The sequence below is a fragment of the Hippichthys cyanospilos genome, chromosome 8, assembly GCF_059441005.1.
Source record: "Hippichthys cyanospilos isolate Australia breed blue-spotted pipefish chromosome 8, RoL_Hcya_1.0, whole genome shotgun sequence".
NCBI classification, from domain to species: domain Eukaryota; kingdom Metazoa; phylum Chordata; class Actinopteri; order Syngnathiformes; family Syngnathidae; genus Hippichthys; species Hippichthys cyanospilos.
In genome coordinates, this window is record NC_142376.1 from 19,710,358 (window position 1) to 19,735,844 (window position 25,487).

The 25,487-nt window shown below is 39.4% G+C and overlaps 1 protein-coding gene across 1 annotated transcript in view; it reads left to right on the plus strand.

The window, feature by feature from the left end:
• loxl4 (lysyl oxidase-like 4) overlaps positions 1 to 25,487 on the plus strand; it is a 45,593-nt gene that overhangs the window by 10,514 nt on the left and 9,592 nt on the right. Inside the window, exons 5-13 of the mRNA XM_088421044.1 lie at positions 6,460 to 6,498; positions 8,763 to 8,976; positions 9,061 to 9,238; positions 16,153 to 16,307; positions 16,389 to 16,556; positions 16,822 to 16,984; positions 18,306 to 18,549; positions 20,909 to 21,024; positions 21,317 to 21,453. Of these exons, the coding sequence (XP_088277170.1) occupies positions 6,460 to 6,498; positions 8,763 to 8,976; positions 9,061 to 9,238; positions 16,153 to 16,307; positions 16,389 to 16,556; positions 16,822 to 16,984; positions 18,306 to 18,549; positions 20,909 to 21,024; positions 21,317 to 21,453 (1,414 nt within the window). The remainder of the gene's footprint in view (positions 1 to 6,459; positions 6,499 to 8,762; positions 8,977 to 9,060; positions 9,239 to 16,152; positions 16,308 to 16,388; positions 16,557 to 16,821; positions 16,985 to 18,305; positions 18,550 to 20,908; positions 21,025 to 21,316; positions 21,454 to 25,487) is intronic.

Consider the following 25,487-nt stretch of genomic DNA (forward strand, 5'->3'; position numbering starts at 1 on the left):
TAAGGGTAATCGAACAAGGGTTTGGACCTCTTTTGATCTATTCCGTGTGAGCTTAGAAGAAGTCACCAAATTCCTGTGAGTGAGACGGTCAGACATTGACCTAGAACATGTATGTTAGATCCTCTCGAGACAAAACTGCATCAGTCAGTCATTTACTGTACATAGCGGACAGTCCATCTGTCTACTTGAGTTACTCCAATCGCTCTTGTAGTGACTTCTTAGTGTGTTGGTGCAGGGATGTTTATCTCCAAGAACATACCAACCCTGTTCTCTCTGTGCATGGTTTGTTTTGCTCATTGTAAGCACAGGCTGAAATAGATACTGTAATTACTCCGTGTGAACAACCAAAACAATTCCTTTTCAGACAATATGACGTTGACATTTTTTGTAACATCTGCATGGGATGGGAAGCCAAGAAATACTTATGGGATCATGTTGCATGGTTTCGAGCATCGGGGACACTGTCCTGTGTCACTCCACTTTGCTCCAAAGCCATTCTTAGCAACCCCTAACCGGGCTGTGTCTCTGGGGCCGCCTGTGTGTCTTGGATGCGAATCTCAAGATGCTGTAATTGCAGGTTGGTCAGGAATGAGGCTTGCTGGGGTTTGCGCTGCAAGTGAAAAAACACCCTCCATTATAAGATGTGTGTGAGAGAGGAAGACTGTCTTGCCAGAGATGGAGGGGGGAAAAAATAACAAGCCGCACCAGTTGGATCTAATTTTCACGTGCTTGTGTGAAATATCTTTAATTATGGTTGCTGTGTGAGACATTGAATCAGCATTTGAACAGCTTTTTGGGTCTGGCTTTTGAATTATGGCCTTAACCCTGTCATAGGGATATTTAATACCAAACATTTTTTTATTTCAAACTATGTGAACCATTGTCTTGAATGAATATGTCATATTTACAGAGGATATTTGCTTTACAGTATGACAATGCTACAAAGAAACACACAACATTTTCCTCGTGATAGAAATGTCTTCCTTTATAGTAAATCCCACATTAATTTCAATATAAACTAAAGCAATATTTGAATCTTAAGATTTTATTTTGGTCAATTTGAAGGTTTGAGTCACTGAAACAAGATTGGAAACATGTAATTACTGCAGTACTTGATCATAATGCCTTTTGCCATCCTACAGAAACAATTAAGTAGTCAAGTGAGCAACATACAGATGGAAAGACCTTTTTTTTTTAAATACACTATTTGGCGTGCTTTCCTTAAAAACATGGATTAAAACATAGGATTCATTATTCTTTTAATACAACATTTTTAATTAAATGAAGAATTGTCTTTTAATGTTCAGGACTCCAATTTCCAATTTCCATGCCAGTTCTAGATAGGGCAGAATGAAGGTGGAAGGACTTGATCTGAGGAGAAAAGTCCGGGGCAAAATATTTACTGCCTGGATGAGTGCGGCAACACCAAAAGACAGGTTGAATGTTTGCAATATGTACACAAGATGGACATACACTAATTCCATTCAATTCAACAGAGATAAAGACAAGAAGAAAATAATAGATTGGTGCACTTTGTGTGGGACACATAAAGAGCTGTCCACTTCGCCAAATAGCACCAGTAATTTGACAAATCATTTAAAGTGGTGCCATTTTCACTCTACAATTGCTATTGATAACTTTTATAACTAGTTGTGTCAATGTGTATCAAGATGTGGCATCCAAAAACTCATGTTAAACAGTACGTTTAACTCAATGACAATAATGTAGGCTAGCTGCTAATGTTAGCTCCTCCAAAGCCATCCATTTTTGGAATTTCTATTGCTCACCTAGCCGAGTGAACTTGAATTTAAATATTAATATTGAAATTGTGGGATACACTTTTTCTGCTTGAAGCTTAAACATCGCATCACTATGCTGTGAAGCTAAGTAATAAAACGATCAAAATACAAAAAAAAGATTTTGTAACTTGTCATGTCTTTAAAGGTTCACATCACAATACAGATGGAATGATTTATATTGTTTTTAGGCTTAAGCCAACCTTCCACAGGATTTGTAATAAGCGTAATGAGCTACATTTAGAAGGACGAATCAATATGTTCAGTTATGTTGTTGAAAGTAATATCAAAGTAATGTAATAGTAGTGTAATGCCTTACATTTCAAATACAGTGATATTGTAATTTAACTTATTACTTTGAATTGACAGTAATAAGTAATAAATAATGCATTGCACTTTTGAAGCATCTCCACAGAACTAAAGTAGTCCACAGAATTCCACATGAACAATTAAACCGTTACTATAGCCATCTCAAATGCATTTCAGGTGTTATTGTTAAATTCAATTAAGGAAATGGTAGGCACCTCACACCATGCTGTATTCATAGTTTTTACTATAAATACTATATTTTTGGGCAGATAACTTCCCATCATTGGTGTCATCCGCATAATTAGCGCCAAGACTCAACAATTGCCAAAGAACTGCGCTTGCTCAAAGTCCTTTTGATTAATGATGTGGAGGAAACTAATAACACAGGTGTCTGGTGGAACCCGCAAATACTGAATCAAAGCAAATGCAATATTAATATAGAATTGCCATAGAATTTTGATCTGAAGGTCTTTTGTTGGTCTGAAGTTAGTTTATGCAGACTGTGGTGAAGACGTATCGTTGCATGAGTTGCTGTATGCAAAGCCATAATATGGACTCATTTCACACATTTTCCAAGTGCAATTGAGGACATGCTGCGTTAAATACCATGATCAGTGGACACTTTTGTGACGCTTATGGCAAAAGGCATCATTTCATTTGCATGTTCAGCGTGATGTCAACTGTGTACTTTTGTTTTTGCATCACATCGCGTGCCTTAGTGATTACACACATTCTCTTTGTGTTTTTATTTAGAAGTGGCAAATTGCAAAACATCTCTCCCTGCAAGCTAATTAGCAGTGATGAATGTAATAAGTCATTTCTCCCCAAAACAGGTTTTATTCTTGAAAAACATTTGTGTAAGGGTCTTTCTTAAATACAGCGCGAGGAGCGGTTGAGGAAATTGGAGTGTCAGCTGCCAGCGACATGAACGTCACTACTGTAACAATGCCTCTCTTCATTTGAGCCTGCCGACTTCATTAAGCAGGATTGCATACTCACCAAAACATCTAAAATATAAATTATTTATGCCTGAAATATGCATGTGTAAATATTTGCCTGTCTCTGTCAACATGCAAATCTGAATCGAATTGGCTCATTTTCGTTGGCCTATTTATGAGTGAGAAAATTACAGTGCAGTCTTGTGCTTAAGGGCCACATCTAATTTTGAAAATGGACAAAATTGTCAAGTCATTCATCCATCCATCCATTTTCTAAAGGATCTAACCATCTAACTAGGGTCGCTGGCTTGCTGGTGCCTATCCCAACCGTCTTCGCAAAGCCAGGTTTTGGAGATGCAAGGATTCTATCCAATGACAGCGCTTGTGTAAAACAGCCATTTTCAAATTATGAACTGTAGATGTGTTCAAATATTTTATTTTTCACATTGTATGACTATTTCTAGTTTTTACAGTGAATTCAGCCAATATTTAACAAGATAAATTAATAAAATGAAAACATACAGGGCAGCATGCTGGCAGACTGGTTAGCGTATAGGGGTCAAACTCCAGTCCTCAACGGCTGGTATGCTGCATGTTTTTTGGATTTCTCTCCCCAAAACACCTGATGTGAAATGATTAGCTTGTTAGAAAGCTCTACGGGAGCTTGAAAGTTCTTCTAATAATTTGAATCAGGTGTGTTTGAGCGGGAAGGTTCATACACATGCAGGATAGTGGTCCTCGAGGACTGCTGACACCTGAGTTAGCGTGTCCACCTCACAGTGCAGAGGTCTTGGGTTTGCTTCTGGCCACAGCATTCCAGTTATGACATTTGTATGTTCTCCCTGTGCCTCTGTGGGTTTTCTTTGGGTACTCTAGTTTTCTCCCATACTCCAAAAACTTGCATGGCAGGTGTATTGGACACTCTAAATTGTCCCAAGGTGAGTATGAACAGTTGCTTCTCTTTGTGTGCTCTGTGATTGGCTGGCAACCTATTCAGTGTGCCCCCACCTGCTGCTAGCTGCCCACAGCTGGGATCGGCTCCAGCACACCCGCGACACTTGCGAGGGTAAGCTGTTAAGATCGTGATTGGATGGATGGATGAACATAGGCATATAGATTTTTAACTTACTGAAAGTTTTAGTCATACTTTCAACCCCTCAAAATGTTCTGTGACATCAGCCCTATCCATTCATATAAAATATATATGTTTTTTTGGGGGGGGCCTGCACCCCCTTTATGTACAAAATTTGTAAAAATGTGTTATTAGCAAAGTAATTAAACAGTATATTTAAATATTTATGAAATTGAAATAGGAATTTTTATTACGTCATAATTCGAGTATTATGACTTTTGAAAACTTTGGCAATATGGGATTACAGGCTATACCAATCATCGAAGTCATTGAAAGGCTTGCAAATGTCATAAATTGATTGCGCCACCTGGTGGTTTTGGGAAGTCAACACAAACATTTCATGAGTTGACATTGATTAATTAATGGATTAATGCAAAAATCAGGGGACATGTATGATAAAACATCAGGTTTCAATAGGTCCAAAACTGTCACTATCTCCAATTTTGAATGGCTGCAATCGAGACCGACCTGGGCTTAATCTGACACCCATAGGGTGTACCTCTCAACCTCCATTTTGCAAGAATTTAGAAGCGACGGCAGCGTGGCATATTGAGAGTCGTCATGTTTTGACATTCTGTGCAATATTTTAGCTTCCTAGTGGTTTTTTTTTTTCGTTTGTTTTTCCTTTTATATCACACATCAAAACGCCCAAGTTGGGTCAAAATTTCCCCCTGGCATTAAAACAGCTTCCCATCAGGCTGTAGCAAGATTAGATAAGTTGCTACATAGCATAATCAATGTAAACGTCTGTAATTCTGTTTGCCCGTACAAGGTTTGGAAGCCTTCCCGGCACACTCTGTTTGTGACATGTTGGCATGCTCATCCAGTAAGTTGAAGGCTTCCCTCTGCACCCTGTGCCACACTCTGCATAAAACTCCAATTGGCAGCAAACAGTTTGGTTTTTTCCCAGAAATGCTGCTGTTGAGCAATTTTGCGCTTTATTTACAGTACATGGAGGCTTCGCTGACTAAAAAAATCACAGAGGAACCACCAAAGTTGAAAACACTTCTTTTTCCTGTTTTGACAATTATTCTTATAGCTTTATTTACAAAGGTGTTATGCTGCTATGTTTCATAAAGCTTCTTATTTTTGGATCAAAACTTAAGATACCATACATTAACTGCAAAATATAAAAACAATAAAACAATCACCGTACATTAACAGTAAAACATTTAAACAGTTAATCAACTGGAACTTAAACTTATTTGTGCCAAACGACAGCTATAAAGTTCAACTTTAGTGCAGTGGTTTATTTACTGCTATTGACAACTACAGAAGTCAAAAATTCATTTTAACTGGGCTGGATGAGATACGGGTCGCACGGTGGAAGAGTGGTTAGCATCGCCTCACAGAGTTCCAAGTTCAATTCCAGCTAGCTTCAGCCAATATGTGTGGAGTTTGCATGGTCTCCCTGTGCCCGTTTGGGTTCTCTCCGGGCACTCCAGTTTCCTCCGACATTCCAAAAACATGCATGATACGTGTCTAAATTGTACTTGGCTGTGATTGGGTGAGTGAGTGGTTGTTCGTCCTTATGTACGCTGCAATTAGTTGGCAACCAGTTCAATGTGTCCTGCCTACTACCCGTAGACAGCTGGGATAGGCACTTGCAAACCAGAGACCCTAGTGAGTATAAGCTGCTACGGAAAATGAATGGAGGTAATCACAAATGACCATGACCCAGGTTCACATTCTTTTCTTAACACACCATTGGGCTGGTCCTTTTTGGGATTGAAAAAAAAAAAAGGCCAAAGAAAAAGCAATAATTATTTTTTATGTCTTAGGTCGGTATTTCAGAAAGTGCTGTTACCTAACATCCTAGAAACCTCTAATTCAGTGCTATCTCTCTCCCTCGTTAAACATAAAAAACAGTCAGTTCACATTCTGAAAAGGCCCATAAAGAAATCAATACAGAAGAGATAGCTGCTTAAGGAATAGTGAACTTTTCCCAGCCAGCACAATTTTTATCCGTAACTTAAACCTTGCTCGAAAACCATTGTTTAATATACAAAAGCTATATTTGGAACAGCCATTGCCAGTGGTGAATATTTTTGGCTGCCAAATGAGAACACGCAATGTGCATGTGTGTGCTTTTGCTCCACGGTCATGTGTGGCCAAGTTCCACAGAAAACAAACAGCAGAAGCCAGAACACAGTATATCTTAGTCATTATTACGTTGCATCAAAATGGGGGTCACCGAGGTCACCCTCATAGGTTGATGTCTGTGTGAGACCACAGTCGATGCACACTCCTGATCGAACCATTTCCTCTCTTTGTATCTTCACAGGAAAATATGGGACACCAAGGTAGCAGATCCTTCAACCAGGTAAGTAATACTTTGACCTACTTCACATAGAGATCACACGGAATATCTACATCAGAGACATAATAATAGTGTTATCCCACGTCTTTTGCATCTCACGCTATTGGTAAAACTGGGAAATTTGTGGGTCGACTTAAAGTCTTAATTCAATGTCTTGTACTGATTGGACACAACAGTGGCCCAGGAAAATTGGATAAAAAAGGGGACTATAAAGCAACAGTAATGACTTTAATTGTCTATTTATAAAAGGCTACAGAATAATCACATATACTTGTGTTGCTACCTGAGAAGACAGAAAATTCACAGGATTGCTGAAGTCTTGTTGGTGCCGTTCACATAGAACAGCAGTCCATGAAAAAAAGCCCTAAATATTGCCAACTTCTAAAGGAGCAATTATCACATAGTTCCTCTATCTCGCGTGGCCCTAAAACTACCTCTATTGCTCGGAAAATTATGGGTCGAAACTTCTTTCTGTGTTGGTCTTGACTACATTGAGCCTTATACAGATGTGAAAATGGCTATTTAGCAATGTGACAAGTGGTCACCATTTTTGCGGAATTTTCCCCCAAAAATGGAATGAGCACTTCAAATGATTCTGTAATACCTCATAACAAATAAACATGCCCAAAAAAATTGCTTGCTTTCATACACAGCCTTTTTTCTTGCCCACACTTCGTTTCTCAACGGTAATTTGCCATCAACGCTTGTTATGTTGAGTTTTATGGGCAAATGTCTGCGTTTGAAAAATGACATTAATTTTGGCACAGCTACTCGCAAATTTGGCCTACTCCAAAAAAGTTGTAAACATTTTTAACTGAAACTTGTCAGCCAATCAGAGAAGGGGATTCCCTGAGTAAAAGACAAAATGGAGGGAGTGACGGGAATTTTAAAAAACAACGATCATACAGGTATATTCCAATTTAAAGGTGAGTTTTTTTTTTTTTTTTTTTAATTCCAGATTTTCATTTGACAATCTGGTACAAAAGCATTCCCAACGTGCCATTTTTGTGACACAAGTGTGCTTCATCCAATTTATATGAATCATAAAATGCACCTGGGTGGAGTTTTCTCTTGTGGTAATTTGCTAGATTTTGCCCATGGTAGAATTGGGTGAAACAGGTCATTTGCGTTGCTGTGCACCATGATGAGACAGAACCAGCTGTCAACCTTCATTTAATGAAGTTACCGTATTTCTTTGAGTACAAGTCAACCTCACTTATAAATCGACCCTCCTTCCCACACGTCATTTGCGCAAACATACTCGTTACTTTTCCACGGGTAGTCATCTTTGGACCCGTCCAATTTGTTTGAAATAGAGGTCTTCGGAGATGATTTGCTGATCATTTTACTTGGGATGTTCTTTACCCAAGTGACGACTGTTGATTCAAATTATTGTTATCAAAACACAGATATGTAAAAGAAATTGGTCTGTTTTGAGTTATGCGCTTATAAATTGACTCTCTAATATGGGGTTAGAAAACAAGGGGAAAAACAAACTTGTACATGGAATACAATATTTTAAGGATAATTATTAATAGGAAAGGATTGATTGTTTGCCATTTGCTCTCCCCTGCCCTCCAAAAGCAGTGGCTGCATGACGAGTTTTTAGAAAATATATCAAATGATAACTATTATAATTCATGTAATTGTTTACACAATAATTCAGTGGATTACTGATGCACGCAGTTGTCAAATGGTGTACACCCACCTCCAAGCTCTCCTCTTCTTCCCCCACTGTGCAAGGGTGCTATTAAAATGTTTTCAATCATGATTATAATTTATTCAGGGACATGATTTGCATATATTTCTCCATGTCGTTGATACATTTGTGTATTAACCACAATGCCATCCATACACACATGGAGCATGGACTCTGTCCACCTGCACCTACTTCTTATCCACCAAAATTTAATCCGCACTACCTGTGCCGATTCCCCCAACACCGCATGATTCTTGTCTACCAAATTAGGGCCCGCAGTTCTTCTAGGCAGTGTGAAAGGCGCGTCATAGCTGCAGGCCCGTTACTCTTATACCTCTGTACCCAGGAAATGTGCAGGTCAACTTTAGTCCCTCAATTCATGCCTGCAGTTTACATAAAATAGTCGGAAAAAATGAGTGTGAAATGGCGCAGCAGCTTCAATGAATTTAACCTGGCAGTCAAGCATCTTAACCCAGGAAATTCATGAGTCAACTTTGACCCAGCTTATTTCGTAACCACAACAAGCTGTAGGTAATTTAATTTTGGAACCTCAACTCATCCCTTTTAGGCTGAGCCTCATGTCCAGGAAGAAAGGCTTCTGGATAGAGAAGGTCAACTGCCTGGGCAGTGAGAACTGCTTGTCCGAGTGCCATGGTCAGCTGTCAATCCCCCGCAGCCCCACCCCCTGTAAAAACGGACGCCACGCTGTGGTCAAATGTGTTCCGGGACCTCAGTTTTCCAGGATTTCCTCGGGAAGACCTCAAGCCCCGTACCCAATTGTGGTAAGGAGGCGCTACATATGTCAAACCACATGAGTGACTTCATGTGGTGTTCACTTTGACTTCCCTTCCTGTGCCTCTGCACAGCCTGTGCGTCTGAAAGCTGGCCCCAGGCTTGGCGAGGGTCGCGTGGAGGTCCTCCGAGACGGAAAGTGGGGAACGATTGTGGACCACATGTGGGAGCTGACGGCGGCCAGTGTGGTGTGCAGAGAGCTGGGCTTTGGTACAGCCAAGGATGCACTGCAAGGGGCCTATATGGGTCAAGGTGAGAATAAACAATGAGGATGTTTTGGCTCTGCGGGTAAAACATGTTGATCACGCATGATGGATTTTCCGACGAGATAGGGTAACCTGCAGAACATGTTTTATCTCAAGTCAGAAGCAGTCTTCCCTGACAGATCAGATGAGATTAGATCTATTTGTGATACTTTGAAGCAAGCTGCTTGTGTTTTCGCTGCTGGATCTCCACCTGTGTGTTCTCATCCAGGGTGGTCAAATGCACACACATCCTCTGCGAAATGTACACATGACGTCTAATACTCTAGGGCGCATTGGTTTGTTTAAGCTTTGGGGGCTCAAATAGCAAAAAGTACCCTTCATTTGCTCACTTGAGGCGCTGAGTCAAATATAAAGGAGTCCTTCAATTAAACCACAATTTGTGCCAGAACAGATGAGATTTTCTCAGATTATATTGTTTCTAATGAAGTATGATATTACCAATAATAATAACTGTCAGTAGTTGGAATTGTTGCCATCATGAAATCCTTTTAGAAAAGAGTGCATATACAATGTTTTAAGTCACATTCTTAACTCGCATAAAAGTGTTAAAATATGAAAGTGAAAGTTTGTATTTTAATGACAAAGTTGAGACAGTAATGAGATGATTTCAAGTATAGCTGCGCCTCATTTTACGGCATTCTTGCAAGTGGTAAAAGAAGTAAATCGCAAACACATAAACAGCACGGGCCAAATTGTGAGTTCCACCAACTTTTATTTAAGTTGAATTTAGGTGTTTTTGTCTTCTCAAAATCATCTCATTTAACACATTTTAAAATTTCCATTAAATATAAAAATGAGTAATTTTGATTAACGAACTTGCCTTAACATAAAATGTGACCTTTTTTAATTTTTTAAAATTCAAATGAATCTCTTAAGCCACGATCTTTTGCGAGTTCACATTTCATTTTCAAATATAGCCAAGGTAAAACAAAAAAAAAAGAAAAGACAATCTAAATATGTTTCCATATGTATAGTACGCTACCTGTGGGTTGAAAGCAAAGCGCGGTGAGTCTCTGTCATCTACTGTAGCTACGCGGTGCTGTCAGTGAATAGGGCGATTGATTGTTTCTCCCCAAATTTCCAAGGATCTTGCTTTTTTGTCTAATGCGTATGTTTCTTCCTTGACAATTGTTGCATGTTTTTGCAGCCGAATAAAAATGAATACAGCACCGTATACTGTAAGTTACATCCTAAATCTCTCGATAGGAACACAGTTTTTCCGTTGGGTAAAAGACTGGTGCTGAATGGATTGATCTGGATGAAGCAGGTGAATTATTTCACGGTGGTCCAGTCACACAATGACAAAAACTTTACTTGATTATTGTTAAATTCTGGGTATTTTACACTGGTGTGACAAAAACAAAAGAGAAACTACACAATCCTAAATGGACAATGTGGAGTTTTTCTTCTTGCTTGTGTCCCATACCTCCCTATATACCAGTGCTGGTCTGTTTCTTTCACACTTAGGCCTTCAGTGATGTCCTACTCAAATAAATAACCCTCATAATACCATCATTTATGACACGGCGGCATACACAAAAGCATACGTAGGCATTACTAGATGTTGCATAACCTTAGTCTCTTTCTTTCTTCAAGAAGAGTTCAAAGACTTGGTTGAGATTTTTCTCGCCTGCAGCCAATGTGGGTTAAAAAAAGCAAGTAGATATATTTGATTTTTTTTTTTGCTAAAGGTACCTGCGTCTGGCTCTGGTGTAGGCTACACCGTTAATGCAGACCAACTAAGCTACATAGTGTAGCTTGGTTGATCTGCATAGCACAAATCCAATCACAGACTGCCGGACTTAGCTAACTCGTGATCTGATTGGTTATCGCAACTATTAACTGCATGGGTCCATTCATCTCCAGTGCACAGATGCCCGCACTGTTGATTCTGAAGGCCTCGGGCAAGTTTCATAAGCCTGGCGACACAAGTTAGCTAAATTCTGATAAAACTACAACACTGGAATGACTGTAACCAAATGGATATGACACGAAGAAAACCGAATATGAAGAATAATTATATATACTTTATAAAATTTTTTAAAAAAAAAAATGGACTTTTATTATAATTAGGATAATGATGTCAGGTTATGTTAGGCCAGCAGAGTTCTTGCCGGCCCTGAGGGCCCACCACTGCTATATACAACTTGTACGACTTTTTGCAAGAACTACGTGCTCTTTTGAGAAGTTCTTCTGTGTTCAATCTAGCCAGCTGCACGTACTTGGCATCCCCACCCTAAGCAGACGTGGGAACGGCCACCCAAAAGTCTTCAAGCCAGGGTGTGTTCTCCCCTCATGCTGATCAAGGCGAAATGCTGCATGACCGTTTGCTTGTCTGGCTTAAACGGATTGTGTTACATCAGTCAACCTTTACCTTTTAACCTTTGCTGGTGATGTCATTTTGATGATCTGCTCTCATTTAGCACATTCATTCACATACGTGGTTAACTGGGCTCACATCTGAGCATGTACAGTGCTTTCTTTCAGATGAGACATGTGGCTCTGCGGCTGTAGTTTAAGCCTGACAAATGCCAGGTTTGGCAGTCTACATTACACTGCCACACACAAACGTGCTTCCTGCACTTACACACGCACACTCTCCCTCTCAGGTCTCAGTGTACCGTAGAACTTCGACTCGATGGCACTCGAAAGTGCAGAGCACAGCTCCCTCTTCCATGGCATTCACTATATGCCGTTTGGCTGCAAGCTGTAATTTTACATGTGCTGTGCCACATAACCATAGGCCTTTACGTTGCTTGAAAACGCCTAAATTAGACTCTTTAGGGAGTACAAACTCCCACTCTGTACAGAAAGAAGGATTTTCGGGTAGAGTTATATAAAGATTTAATTAGTAGATGTTTAATTTCTATGTGAAATAATATACAGTGGAACCTCTGACGTTCGTGACGTACAATTTGAAATTTGACCAAAAATATACCTCCAAACTCGCACATGGTTTCTGCGGTAAAGAGAAGACAGAGTTTGATGATAAGCCTAAAACTAGAAACGTAACATCCAGACGTCGGTCCTGGCTATCTTTAAATTTGGACGTCGAGTGGGACTTCGTTCAGCTCAGTGTGTTTTGATCTCTTTGTTGTTTTTTTTTTTGCATTTGTTTTGTCACACGTGTCCTAGATACTAAAAATGATTTAGGAATATACACCTCAGTGTAGCTCATGAGACTTTAATCTTTAATTCTGTTTTGTTTTTTTGGCTTTTTCTGCATCACTTGCCCCAAAAGAAGCAACCGCAACCCGTTTGGAGATGGCGAACGCAAGGAATGAAGGAAGTAGATTGACAAACAAAGCGCTGCGTGTCATCACGGGTTTTCCGTTCAGATAGCCCGTGTTTATTGTTTTTACGGGGGTTAACTTATTACACAAATGTTCAAGTGTCTGTGTCATTTCCAACCAAGCTTTCAGTTGAGTCTACAGCTACAAGACCCCCCGGGCTGACTTGTTTATGATGAGCAAATGTGATAAAGAATGCGCTTCAACGCTCATAGATTGTAGTGTGCCCAGTCAGATATTGCCCACACACACACACACACACACACACACACGCAAACAAACATCGCACTGTATAAAGTGGCATATTGGCTTCAAGCTGTTCAATCATGTTTGGAATCTCACTGGTGGAGCAACATGATTCTGGCGTGCTTTGTAGGATCTAGCCGGCCGCAGACAGGGCAGATTACTACCCAACTAACACAATCTTGGCTAAGAAAAACGAACTCAGACATCTTTCATGGAAAGGGGGGAAAAGGACAGCACATTAATTTCAGTGCCTGAAATGGAGTGTAATTTCAGCGAGGAAAAGAACAGGCTTTTCCTTGAAAGCACAACCAACTATTTGTGCTATTCCCAACAAGAATGGGGCCAAGGTTTCCCAATTTCCAACCATTAAAGACACCTTTCACATAAGATAAAACCTATAACAGCGTCTACCACTTTAAATCACCCTGTAAGAATACTCACACTATACCAAAGCTAACTGTACAAGCAACTTTTTGACCTAAAATAAACAAGCTCTATGGGGCCACTTAAGTCCTTGGGGTTGTGTGAGATGTACTGGGCATGTTCCACTGGGGGAAGGCCCTGGGGACGACCTTGGACACGCCTGAGTATCCCTGGAGGACCCATTTGAAAGTTAAAGTAAATGTAAGATGTCGTTTTCCAGTATGAGAATGCTTGGCTTATGTTTTATATATAATAAACCTATCCATTCCAAATATCATTAGGATGCATTTTGAGAATTTTGCTAAGCCAAAAATGGGTCAAAATGTTTCTAAAATATTATTGTTTTTTCTTAGGTGGAAAAAAGAAATCACAGGATGTGTTAGTTAGCAGGATTATACACACACAAAAAAAAGTTTTTGAAACTTTTGGATAATCACTCAGGGTCAAATTGACCCATTATGTTATTACTATTGCAGAAAACAAACATAACATACAGGTTTAAATTAGGCATTCCTTTTGTTACTTTTTCAGTGGGTTTCCAATCAGAAAACTGAGATTTTGACCACTTTTGAATAAATATTCACGCTTCGGGGTCATATTGAACTCTTCGTTCACTCCGCCGCTGACTCCCATTACTGATTGCTATAATGTTAGCTTTTGTTGTTGTTGGTTCTTTCGTTATAGCGGTTCGGATTAGAATAATTTCATGAAGTGGTACAGAAGCCACACAGTGAGATGCAACAACCCCTTTGAGAGGCGAGATTTCAGTCAACAAGCCGTTTCACATCCTAGTTAAAAATCCATCACCAAAAACTACTTGATGAGAAATTGAATTTCCACTGTGCCAAAGGTAATATTAATTTATATGCATATTAAACCATGGAACACTTAAAATACCATGACATACTGTAGGCCCCGCAACAGGCATGTATCATGCAAATTCAACTTTCCGGCGCTTTTAAACATGTTAGAATTTTATTTCCTCAACAAAAACACCCCCAAAGTGGTGTTTTTCCACCATTTTTGATGATTCCTGATGATTTCTGCAATCTTAGTGTCAGCCCCTACCAGAGAAAACGACAGGGTCATCAGACTCCTCACATTTTATATATATATATATATATATATATATATATATATATATATATATATATATATATATATATATATATATATATATATATATATATATATATATATACGACAGGGTCATCAGACTCCTCACATTATATATATATATATATATATATATATATATATATATATATATATATACATAAGTGCTACTCATTAGCATATTTATTTCCCGTGTATGTGGGTAAAAACTCACCAATCGTTTGAATGCTGGCTGGTAGCGATGGGAAAATGAAGCTTCATGAAGCGTCAGTGTTATTTTTAAACATCAATACGAGTGCAATCAAAATGTATTCAACAGAGTCTGATGACCCTGTCGTTTTCTCTGGTAGGTTGAAGAATGTTTAAATGTAGAATGTTTAAAGGGCTACTTTAATGTCATACATTTAATTCCTTTTCTCTGGTGCTTGTCCTTACTAAAGTCATGCGTAAATGACTTTGAGAAAGAGGATGGGCACCCAGTGGCCCATTGCCAGCCAATCACATTGACCATGATGTGGAAATTGGTGTTCTGAACATTGAACAACCCATCTCAAAATTATAGAGCTAAATTAAAGGACATTTCTATTTCTCAACCAACAGTTTTCTTTTATTGTATTTATTTAACAATTTTCCCCGTCGTGTGTGTTTGCTTTGAGTTTACTCAACACACACACAAGGGAGGAAAACACCATGAATGTTCATCAGAAATGTGCAGTTACTCTTTCACACATTTTTTTAAGTACAGGCTGTGACTCGTGTGTTTTTCTTTTTTTTTTTTCTTTAGCAGGGGGAATCCATCATGTGAACACTTACACACCCTTCTCACAATAAATCTACTGTAGCTGATGGGAGTCACCATTGCGATAGCAGCAGAAATGGGGCAGATATGTGTTTTTCCGGCGTTTCTCACCACACGCGTAACCAACGGGGAAGCAGGGCTGCAATCTTACACTGACATAGCCAGCCAGCCTGCATTCTCTGTCCCGTCGTCGCCGCTATTTTTCATTTACTGTGTCTATCTGGCATTTTCATCTATTTCCTTTGGTTTTTGTGGATAAAGTCGCACTCGCTGAAATACTTGTCCATTTCCAGGTTCATAGTTTACATCTTATGCATGAAGAAAACACTAAAGCGTAACCGGGCGAGCGGTTTTGTAAAACGCCGTCATTATGTTGACTTTACAGTTGATTCATGTCATGTCAGAGACTCTGGTTTTCATTAAATACCAAATGAAGTCTTGACATCTGTTTGCACTTGTTTGATGGAATTAGCATATGCTTTAATGGTTGTTTTGCCTAGAGCAATGGAGGCTTGTTAATGAGGTATGTCAGATCCTGAAAATCGATGCTGCAGCTACTTCTTCCTTGCCTTGCAATAGGATTTTATCATCATGGAGATGAACTTTTCATTGTTTCTGAGGTGGAACACTCAAAGAAAAAAAAAAGGCAGATGCTAGCTGATAAGCGTAAGTAATGAGTATATTGGGTTGCCCGGGACAGTGAGTACACTGTGACATCTTAAATCTCAATGATTTGATCCATTTCATTTTCACTCAGTTATGCCTCTTGATAATCAACTGCACTGGGGATTTATTGGAAATTAGGTCTTTTGTTTGAATATTACTATGCCTTGTGTGTTGAGTGATGAGTTGGTGTACAGCAGTGTGGTATGTTGTCCAAATACTATTTAACATCACAAACAAATACCAACTTTGCTGAGTGCTGTTTTTGGTAGTGTTACTATTTGTCGCCCAATATGGCTGTTGACTCGTTTTAGACTAGATGAAGCAAATTATGAAAAAAATAAACCTCTCTGACCTGTGCAGGTACTGGACCCATCCATATGAATAGTGTGCAATGCACGGGAACAGAGCGCTCTATCCTCGACTGCTTTTTCCAGGAGGTTCAACCATGGACTTTCAAACACAGTCAGGATGCTTCTGTGCGCTGTAACGTCCCTAAAACTGGCACAGAGTACACGGTACGAAGGATGCGAACACTGTAAGCCATTAGCATGCATGCTGCACAATTCAAATGTGAATAAGCTTAAGCATATTTGCAGGTACGTCTGGCTGGTGGCCGGGTTCCCTCAGAGGGCCGAGTGGAAGTTCTGATGGAAGTGGGCGGCCGTAAGCGTTGGGGTTCAGTCTGCAGTGAAAACTGGGGTATCAATGAGGCCATGGTGGTGTGCAGACAGCTTGGCCTGGGATTTGCTGCGAGTGCACATCAGGTAACTTGAAAGTGACACCGCATCAGTCCATCAGGTTTTATTTTCCCAAAACAAAACAGAATGCCTCCATTATTTGGATGTTTAATACAAGCAGCTCTGAATGACCATTTCCATCTCATTGATGAATTGTAGCGCTTCTTTATTCTGTCAGTGGTGTTAATGAAAGACAAATAAACTAATGAAGAAATGGAGGTCAATCTATAGTCACAGCCTTTAATTTTCTCTGATGGACAATGAGTTACAAGCATCCCCTTGCCTCCGACAGGACACCTGGTACTGGTCCAGCGACCCAAACGCAGCTGAGCTGATCCTCAGCGGAACCCACTGTGTCGGCACCGAATTCTCAGTTCAACAATGTCGCCGTAACAACCACATGCACTGTCCACGAGGCGGAGGACCGAAGGCAGCTGGGGTCACCTGCTCAGAGAGTATGACTAGAAATCTATTTAATATTTATCATATGTATGTGGTATATTTCAGTGGCAAGGTGGTAAGTTTTAGACCTGGGTTTCAGTACGTATTTAGTGACCTAATCCACTCTCTTCAGTACAGCATCATGTCACATAATGATGTACAAAAAATTGAATTTAACTACGACTAAATCGACACTGTAGGGTGCATTCCTAAACTCTTACTACAAACAACTTTGCAGATTCGCGGACGAATGTCAGTGTACTCTCTTCACCCCAAGCGCTCTCACCTCTCTCACAGTTTGGCTTTTGATAACGTACAGTAAATATCCGAGTTCTATACACATGTGAAAGAGGCCAATGATAAGACAAATTTGGTTCATAATAAAAACTCAGAAATCACATTGCACTCACCAGAGATGCTAATACAGATGGTGTCTGTCTGTAGGTTAGTTAATTGTTCCACTCAAACATACAGTAACTACTTTGAAAGAACCCAAAAACAAAATTTCTGTACTGAAATAGTCGAAATAGCCTCAAAAGTTTTTCTTGAAAAGTGTTCCTTGAAAATAAATTATAATTATGGACTGTTACCATCCTGCATGGTAAATTACGTTTTGACGGGCCCAGAACTCAACCAATCAGAAGCTATGTGTAGCTGAACCAATGAGAAGATGGAGAAACTCTGGTCGGTGAGAGGTGAATCTAAAATCAGGGGTGAATCTAAAATCTGATTGGCTTGAAGAAGACCCAGTGATTTCACTGTTTTTTGAGAGATCCAAGTCTGCACTGGAGATTTTGCAGGCGTTGGGAAATGTGGGTGGCAGCACATCAAAGTTGAAAACTGATTGGACCAAAAACAAAAAACAAATAAACCTACAAAGGAGTGGAAGCACCACAAACAAGACTTGGCTATGAAGACAAAAGACAGATGGAAATAAATTATTACAATATCATGTAAGTTGTACCTGTCGGTCTGTGCGCCTGATAGTATTTGGACCTGCAGTGAAGGCCTTTAAGGTCCTGACGGCTCACGGTGCAGAGGCCGGTTTGCTTCTGCCCAATTCTATGTGGAGTCTTCATGTTCTCCTCATGCCTGTGTGGGTTTTTTCTGGGCTGTTGCATATGTTTGTGTATGTGAATGGTTGGTTGTCTTTGTGTGCCCTGCGATTGGCGGGCAGCCAGTTCTGGATTTACCCTGCCTACTGCTTGAAGACAGATGCGATAGGCTCCAGCACACTCTTGACCCTCGTGAGGATATGTGGTTGAAATGGTGGATGGATGGAATAAAATGAAATAAATGATATTCAAATATGTTCTCTCTTCTCTTCTGCTTTAGCGGCTCCCGACCTAGTTCTGGATGCCCAGTTAGTCCAGGAGACGGCCTACCTGGAAGACCGACCGCTCCACTTGCTGAGCTGTGCCAATGAAGAGAACTGTCTATCTTCCTCAGCCGCCCGCATGAACTGGCCCTATGGCCACAGACGGCTGTTGCGCTTCTCTTCGCGCATCATGAACCTGGGACGCTCGGATTTCCGACCCAAAGCGACAAGAGAGAGCTGGACATGGCATCAGTGTCACAGGTACCACATCACAGCAAGCGGTCATTTGCAAGTGTTGCAGAGAGTTATTGCAGTGGAAAGAACCTTTTACTATATGTGTGATGTTGTGGTTAAGCATGTGGTCATTTATTTTAGAGGCTCCTGGACACAGATTAGTTGAGGGTTTTGGAAAACACGCATTAATGGCCTCTATGTGGAGTAATTTGCAGTTATATTTAATTTAATCACCAGCCGGAAAGAAAACAAGTAGATTATGACAAGGAATCAGCTGGTAGCATGCAAGACCACTGGTTTCACACAAGAATCTTTGTTAACTTATTCAGCTGCTGTGAAAAGATGAAGAGTGGTTGCCAGTTTTGGTGAACGTCATTCCACTGGCACACTCGGCAAGCTCTGTATCCATTGGGTAACACTGGGTTTAAGAGAGAAGCAGAAGCAACTGACATCAGTTGTCATGTATGTGCCACCGTTGTCATTTTTATCTATCACCTTTGACATATGGGTAGTGTTATCATATGTATAAGTTGCTAAGTATTTGCCATGGTCCTGTAGTTTGCTCTATTTTGTCATATGGTATTGATATTGGATATAAGTCTTTCAAGGGCCTGCAGCATAGGAGTTAAACATTTTGGAGATTTCTCATACTAAACAACCCAAAATGTTATGTATTTCTTCTTGTTTATTTTGCGCTCTCAGCACCGGCCCCACCCGAGCAGATAAACATGACTTACAAGAAGCCTGATGAGGATACTGAGACCTCATACCACCCGTGCAGGAGTAAATACACGCCAGCTTTTACCACATGTTTTAACTTTGGTTCCGGGACTCAGGAGAGATCTTGCACCGAATAAACAGCAACGATTCATTTATTAGTTACATTATTTTACTGTTGAAAATGCCAAAGCGGCAAAAATTTGTGCAAAAGTTTGTAGTAAATAATTCTCCTGCAGGCAGAACTTTCGTTATGAATACTGGTTTCCCAGGGGAATCAACTTGATAGGAGGAACGGCTCTTAGTGAGTGCATTCACTTGACACTGTTTTACATTTTAACATCAGTAAAACGTCTACTTTGGTTCCTTCATCTACTCGGCTGCGATAGGCTTTAGCGACCCTCATGAGGATAAGTGGTCAAGATGTTGAATAAATGGATATTTTGTGGCCGACCAGCAATAAACAATGTCATGAAGGGGGTGTGGCAGGCACATGGTGAGAGGTTACCTTTGATTTTTGTTCATAAAGATTTTCTCCTGTTCCACATTCATTTTTTTCACATTGTCATAATGAGGTATTATGTATATATTTTTTCGGTAAAATAAAATTTGGAATGAGGCTGTAAGATGACAAATGTTGAAAAACTGAAGCGCTGTGAATACTTTCCCGATGCATTGTCCATATAACCTTGAACAGCTCCATAGAAAACATAGAAAATACTTGACTTTGACCTTAGAGAATATGTACGTGGTCATATCTCCAACATGAAACGCCTGTCGTGTTCATGCACGTGTGAAGTGATCCATTTAGCAAAGTCATGAGGGGTACAAAGGACAGCGAACGTGGCTGTGGGTTATTTCAACGACACATTAGTGCCACGGACGTGCCGTTCAAAGACCTCCATTCAGCAAGCACGGGTAAACAGGCCACACGACGCTGGCACTAAAAAAAGCTTCTGTGAAAGGTGTTATGGTGACACCCTTGCTCATGTTCAAGTGATGAGGTCATGAGGCTACACGCCATAGGGCCACAGTGTTCATACTATGTCAATCGGGGCAAACAGAAATGCATGCTAAGTGGTGGGAAGTAATGAACTACAAATACTTGGTTAATGTATTTACTGGGAGTAGATTTTTCAGGTTTATATACATGCATATTTATTTTTCTGAAGTCCTTTTGCTTTTGTTCCTTGTATTTGAAAACAGATATTGTAGTACTTCTTTGTCAAACCAGACATGATTTGAAAAAAGCCAAGGGTTTATAATTTACCTGGTTTTTGTACTCGTGGAGCTGAGTTGTACAGTATTTATGTATCACATTCTTGGCTGGACGTTTGCTCAACGGAGCGCTTAAGTTCAGCACGGCAGCTTACAGGTTATTTTTTACAGGTCAAAAGTACTAAATTGGCTGATTGGAAAAGAGGATGTTGAGAATGTGATGAGCGATGTAGATGACTTCATGCTTAAAACCTTGATATTGAGTTGTAAAGCTGACTTGTTGACTAATTAAAATGCTAATATATATATATACTCATGAGGTGTATTTTATTTTTTTAGTTTGTATCATTACTAATTTAGCATTTTAAGTCATTTTTACAGTGTAAGTAATACTATGGGGACACACTTTCTCTTTCTTACATGGTCTCTCCATCTTTCTCTCTTATTCCAGGCATTATCACAGCATTGAAGTTTTCACACATTATGACCTGCTGACTCTCAATGGCACCAGGGTTGCTGAGGGCCATAAGGCCAGTTTTTGTCTAGAGGACACCTTTTGCCCTGATGGTAATTTTCAACACTGTGCACCAAAAAAAAAAAAATCAGCACTTTTTCCATTAATATTAAAACATTAATATTAATATTTAAGCAGCTGTTTGGAGATTTTTTTGTGGTTAATGTATTAGATCGCCACTGTTCTTGTTTGTTCACTCTCCATTTGGTTGTTATATCATGCATGAAATAGTTTGTGTGAAAAAGCAGCATACATAACAAAATGTTATTCACAAAGCAACAGATATTAAGCTAACTTACATGATGCTTAATTATTTATTTATTTATTTTTTGTTCTATGTTTTAGGTGCCCAAAAGCGCTTTTCATGTTACAACATGGGGGATCAGGGTATCTCTGTAGGCTGCTGGGATACCTACCGCCATGATATTGACTGTCAATGGGTTGATGTGACAGACGTCCGGCCTGGAGATTACATCTTTCAAGTTAGTAGTCCCCTTTTTACATGCTTCTTCAGCTCTAAACATAGTCTAAGCTCGGGTTAGTGTAAAATGTTCGTTAACTTGAGATTCTGAAATATGATGTACAGTATTATATGATTGTAATTACCGTATTTTCCGGACTATAAGCCACACCGGTATATAAGCCGCAGCAGCAAAAATTGACCAAAAAAAAAAAAAATTTGGCACGGATAAACCACACTGGACTATAAACTGCTGGTCATAACATCAGATATTTATGCAAAAAGATGGTATATGAAAGTTTTAATTTGTTTTTTGTTTTTTTATATTTATTTTTAAAAATCGTCTACCAACTGCAACATCCTCTCTTTAACAGCATTCTGTCTCCCATTGTTTAATTGATAGATTAATTTAGTGAACATTGCACACACTGCCCATAAATAATAAAAACAAACATAATATTATAAATACAATCATAGAGACTGTATACTGTATATCAAACACAAACTTTTATACAATATCTTTATCCCGTCCTTACTCCGAAGCGTCTGGTTTTTCGCCAGCTAGACAGCTGGATAACGACGTTTCAAACAACCAGACTGTCTTTCCTTTTGCTCTGCTTTATTTGAACAATGGCCATTGACCATTCCCCTCTTGAGGTCGCCGTAAAACTAGAAAAATAAAACACGTAATCAGCTAATGATACATAGCACCACTCAAGCTAACAAGCAAGCTGTACAACAAAAAAATACTCTTATTTCGAACGTCTCTAACGATAAATGAAACAGATGAACAGTGTCATAATTTTGACAACTTGTGTACTTACGGACAATTGTCGTCCAAGGCAAAAGAAATAAGATCAGCAATCCTCGAACATTAACCTGTCGTCTTTGCGTGCAGCCACATTGGATAACACGTCTACTGAGAAAAACAAAATTTCGAAGTATGTGCAAATCATAAACAACAAAGGTGGTACTGCATTTTGAAGGGCAGAATAATCTTATTCAATTTAGACAGATAAGCCGCACTGGACTATAAACTGCAGGGCTCAAAGCATGAGGAAAAAGTCGCGGCTTATAGTCCAAAAAATCTGGTATATAATAACCATAATGGAGTTACATTTCTACAGTATATCCATGCTAAAACAGCGGCACTAAACAAGCTACCAGTATCCAATCTTTTTTTTTTTTTTTCGGTGCCGTTGTTATGCCACTAAAGTAAAATTTGTGATTGTGATGTATGCAATCTTTTGTTTTCCCAGGTTTTTTTTTCTTTTAGTCAAATCAGCAATTAATAAATCTGTCACAATAATCAATATTTGATCTATTATAGATGATAGTATATTAAAACTTGTGTCCAAAAAAGCATATATTAACTTAAATAGTTATAGTTTTTTTTTACAATTGCAGGTTCAGATTTACTGTTTTAAAATAATTTTGATGAGTAGTTGTGAGCGTGTCACCATCACAACATAACTGTGACACATATGTGTGACGTAAACATTTCAAATACACATATACTTCATTGGGAATCTGTCAGAGGAAGATTGTAACAAAAACGAAAACCAATTTGTGGCTTTAATCCATCAATATATCCACTTTTGTATGAAACATTACAAACATTCTAAACATTAAGAGGGCTCTACTTCTTAAACACTCACTTATTTAGATCAATAAATCAATACAATGTGCATAGCCTATAACGCTGGTGTCAAACTCAAGGCCCGGGGGCCAGATCCGGCCCGCCACATCATTTCACGAGGCCCGCAAAACGCCCTTTCCAATTCAAGTTTCCGGGCAGAATATCACATCTGTAAGTCAATTTGAAATTGTTTGGAGGAAAAAGGAAGGGTTTTTTGCCCTCACCCTCTTTCTGATTTCAAAACTAGTTGGAAGTGTGACAAATACACCCAAAATGTATTTTATCACAGTCATCCCGGCCCTCCGACAGAAACTGTAACTGCAACGTGGCCCTCGAAAAGAATGAGTTTGACACCCCTGGCCTATAAAATAAACTTAGTAAGCTCCAGTCAGTAACATCACACATGCTAAAGGGTCAAGACAAACATACTTTTATGACCAAATATTTTTCACTCATCGTAAACCAGCAGCATGCATTAAGAGTGGCAGGATCATCAGCACCTCATTGATAAAATCCCAAGTATCAATAATGATTTCAATGATTTCATAATTTTTCTTCATGAACTCAAAATGTATGACAACTAAGCAGTATGTGTACATTTTTACATCATTTGATCGGAGGTGTTACAATTCAGTAGCGCCTGATCGCAATAATCAGACACGTCAAATCAGTCAAGTCAAAGTCAACTCTTTCATTTTATTTTACATGTGCAGAGTCAGCCCATTGTGGAGCCTCACGACAGTCATAAGCCAGACACTTGATTACGCATACAGGCACTCCACCATGCACATTATGGCAACCGCACAGTGAAGTTATTTTTTGTTTTACCTTGCATCGCAAAAAAAAATCGAACACTGAGAAAGAAAATTCACTTCGGTGCAATGTTTCCTGAGAGATGACGTATCTCTACCTGCTGGCCCAGTCTGATGCCTCTATCCTCCTTTTGTCTAATAAGCATCTCCAAGCAGACCATTTAAATCACAGATTTTGTTGTGAAGATTTCATGTTGTATCACATCGCAATTATAATGGAAATGCAATTCATCGTTTGGCCTGTGTTGATATGCGGCTCTGCAATGTGCTCACATATCAGTCAATGCTGAATGGTGCATTGAATGAGTAGTTCTATAGATATACAGTATGAGATGTCCCTGTGTGAGTGGTCTTTGAACCCACTTACAGTCAACTGTGTGAGTGAGTAGTGTTCTTTCTTTTGAGGTCCTACATTGGAACTGTGTCATAAGAAACTCATCAGGCTAAAGTCTGCGTACATTTCCAAAGATAGACATGGAAGCAGCAAGTCATTCTCGTTCAGAATATTTTATTTGAACCTGGTATCAGTATAGAGTGTATTAAAAAAAATCAATCGATTCATTCAAACAAAAAAGTAAATACTCTTTACTGTTGCGGTTGACAGCCATATTTTCATGTTTGTTTGACAATTGATCAGACCAAGTATGCTACAAATGGAGTATTTTTGATTTCCTCACAATTTCAACATCACAATAAGATCTTAGAGTTTGTTTGATACCTGATAGATTTCTTGCTGACGAGGCAGAGCCGACTATTTTTTCTTCATTTCCTCTCCTCTGCATTCTTCTTCTTCTTCGTCTGCTACAACTACTAATATATTACCAATGTCACAGCTAGGCATGGCCCGATAACTGTGTTGATGATATACCATGGGTTGGAAGACTCATGATTGTTTTAAACCATCCAAAATTGCTAAGTTCTTTTTCCCCCTGACTTGTCAGCCTTTACAGGCAACTGCAGTGTGCAGCCGCAGCATCATAATTTGTGTATCTCATGTGAGTCCTCCTCCGCTGCAGCTGTCAACCAACATGACAGCTGGGGTTGTCCACTTCCGACTTTGTGGGATTCTGAATCTGGACCAATAAATAATAACCTCGCTACTGTGGTGTAGCTAACTATCGAGAGTAGCGTGTCTTTAAAGCGTTTCATGTCAGTTGCTCGAGATATGAGTACATAGGACACAAGCGATAAGCAAGCTGGAGGATAGTGGAAGGACCCAACCATTCAAACTTTTTCCCCTGTCCAAACAAACTAAATCAACTGTTTGGGAATTCTTCAGCTTTCGCCAAAGTGCGGCTGACCATGGCAGCTTGGGAAAAGGCTATCCCACCCTCTAATATTTCTGCAAAACAGTGTTTGCCTAAGGAGGGAATACCTTGAACACAATGTGGCATTTAAGAAATCACCACCACTTGACCAATTCAACACATAACTATAACTACATGCCTTAAAATGAATATTGCGACTAGCTATAAACTAGTAGTGTCTAGTGGTGAAACTAATAATATTAAGGGGCAGAGGTGAGGAAGTTTATCGATACTGACAAATTTGTTTTACCACCGGATCACCGGAGGATGAGACATTTTTTTGATGATGGACTAAAAC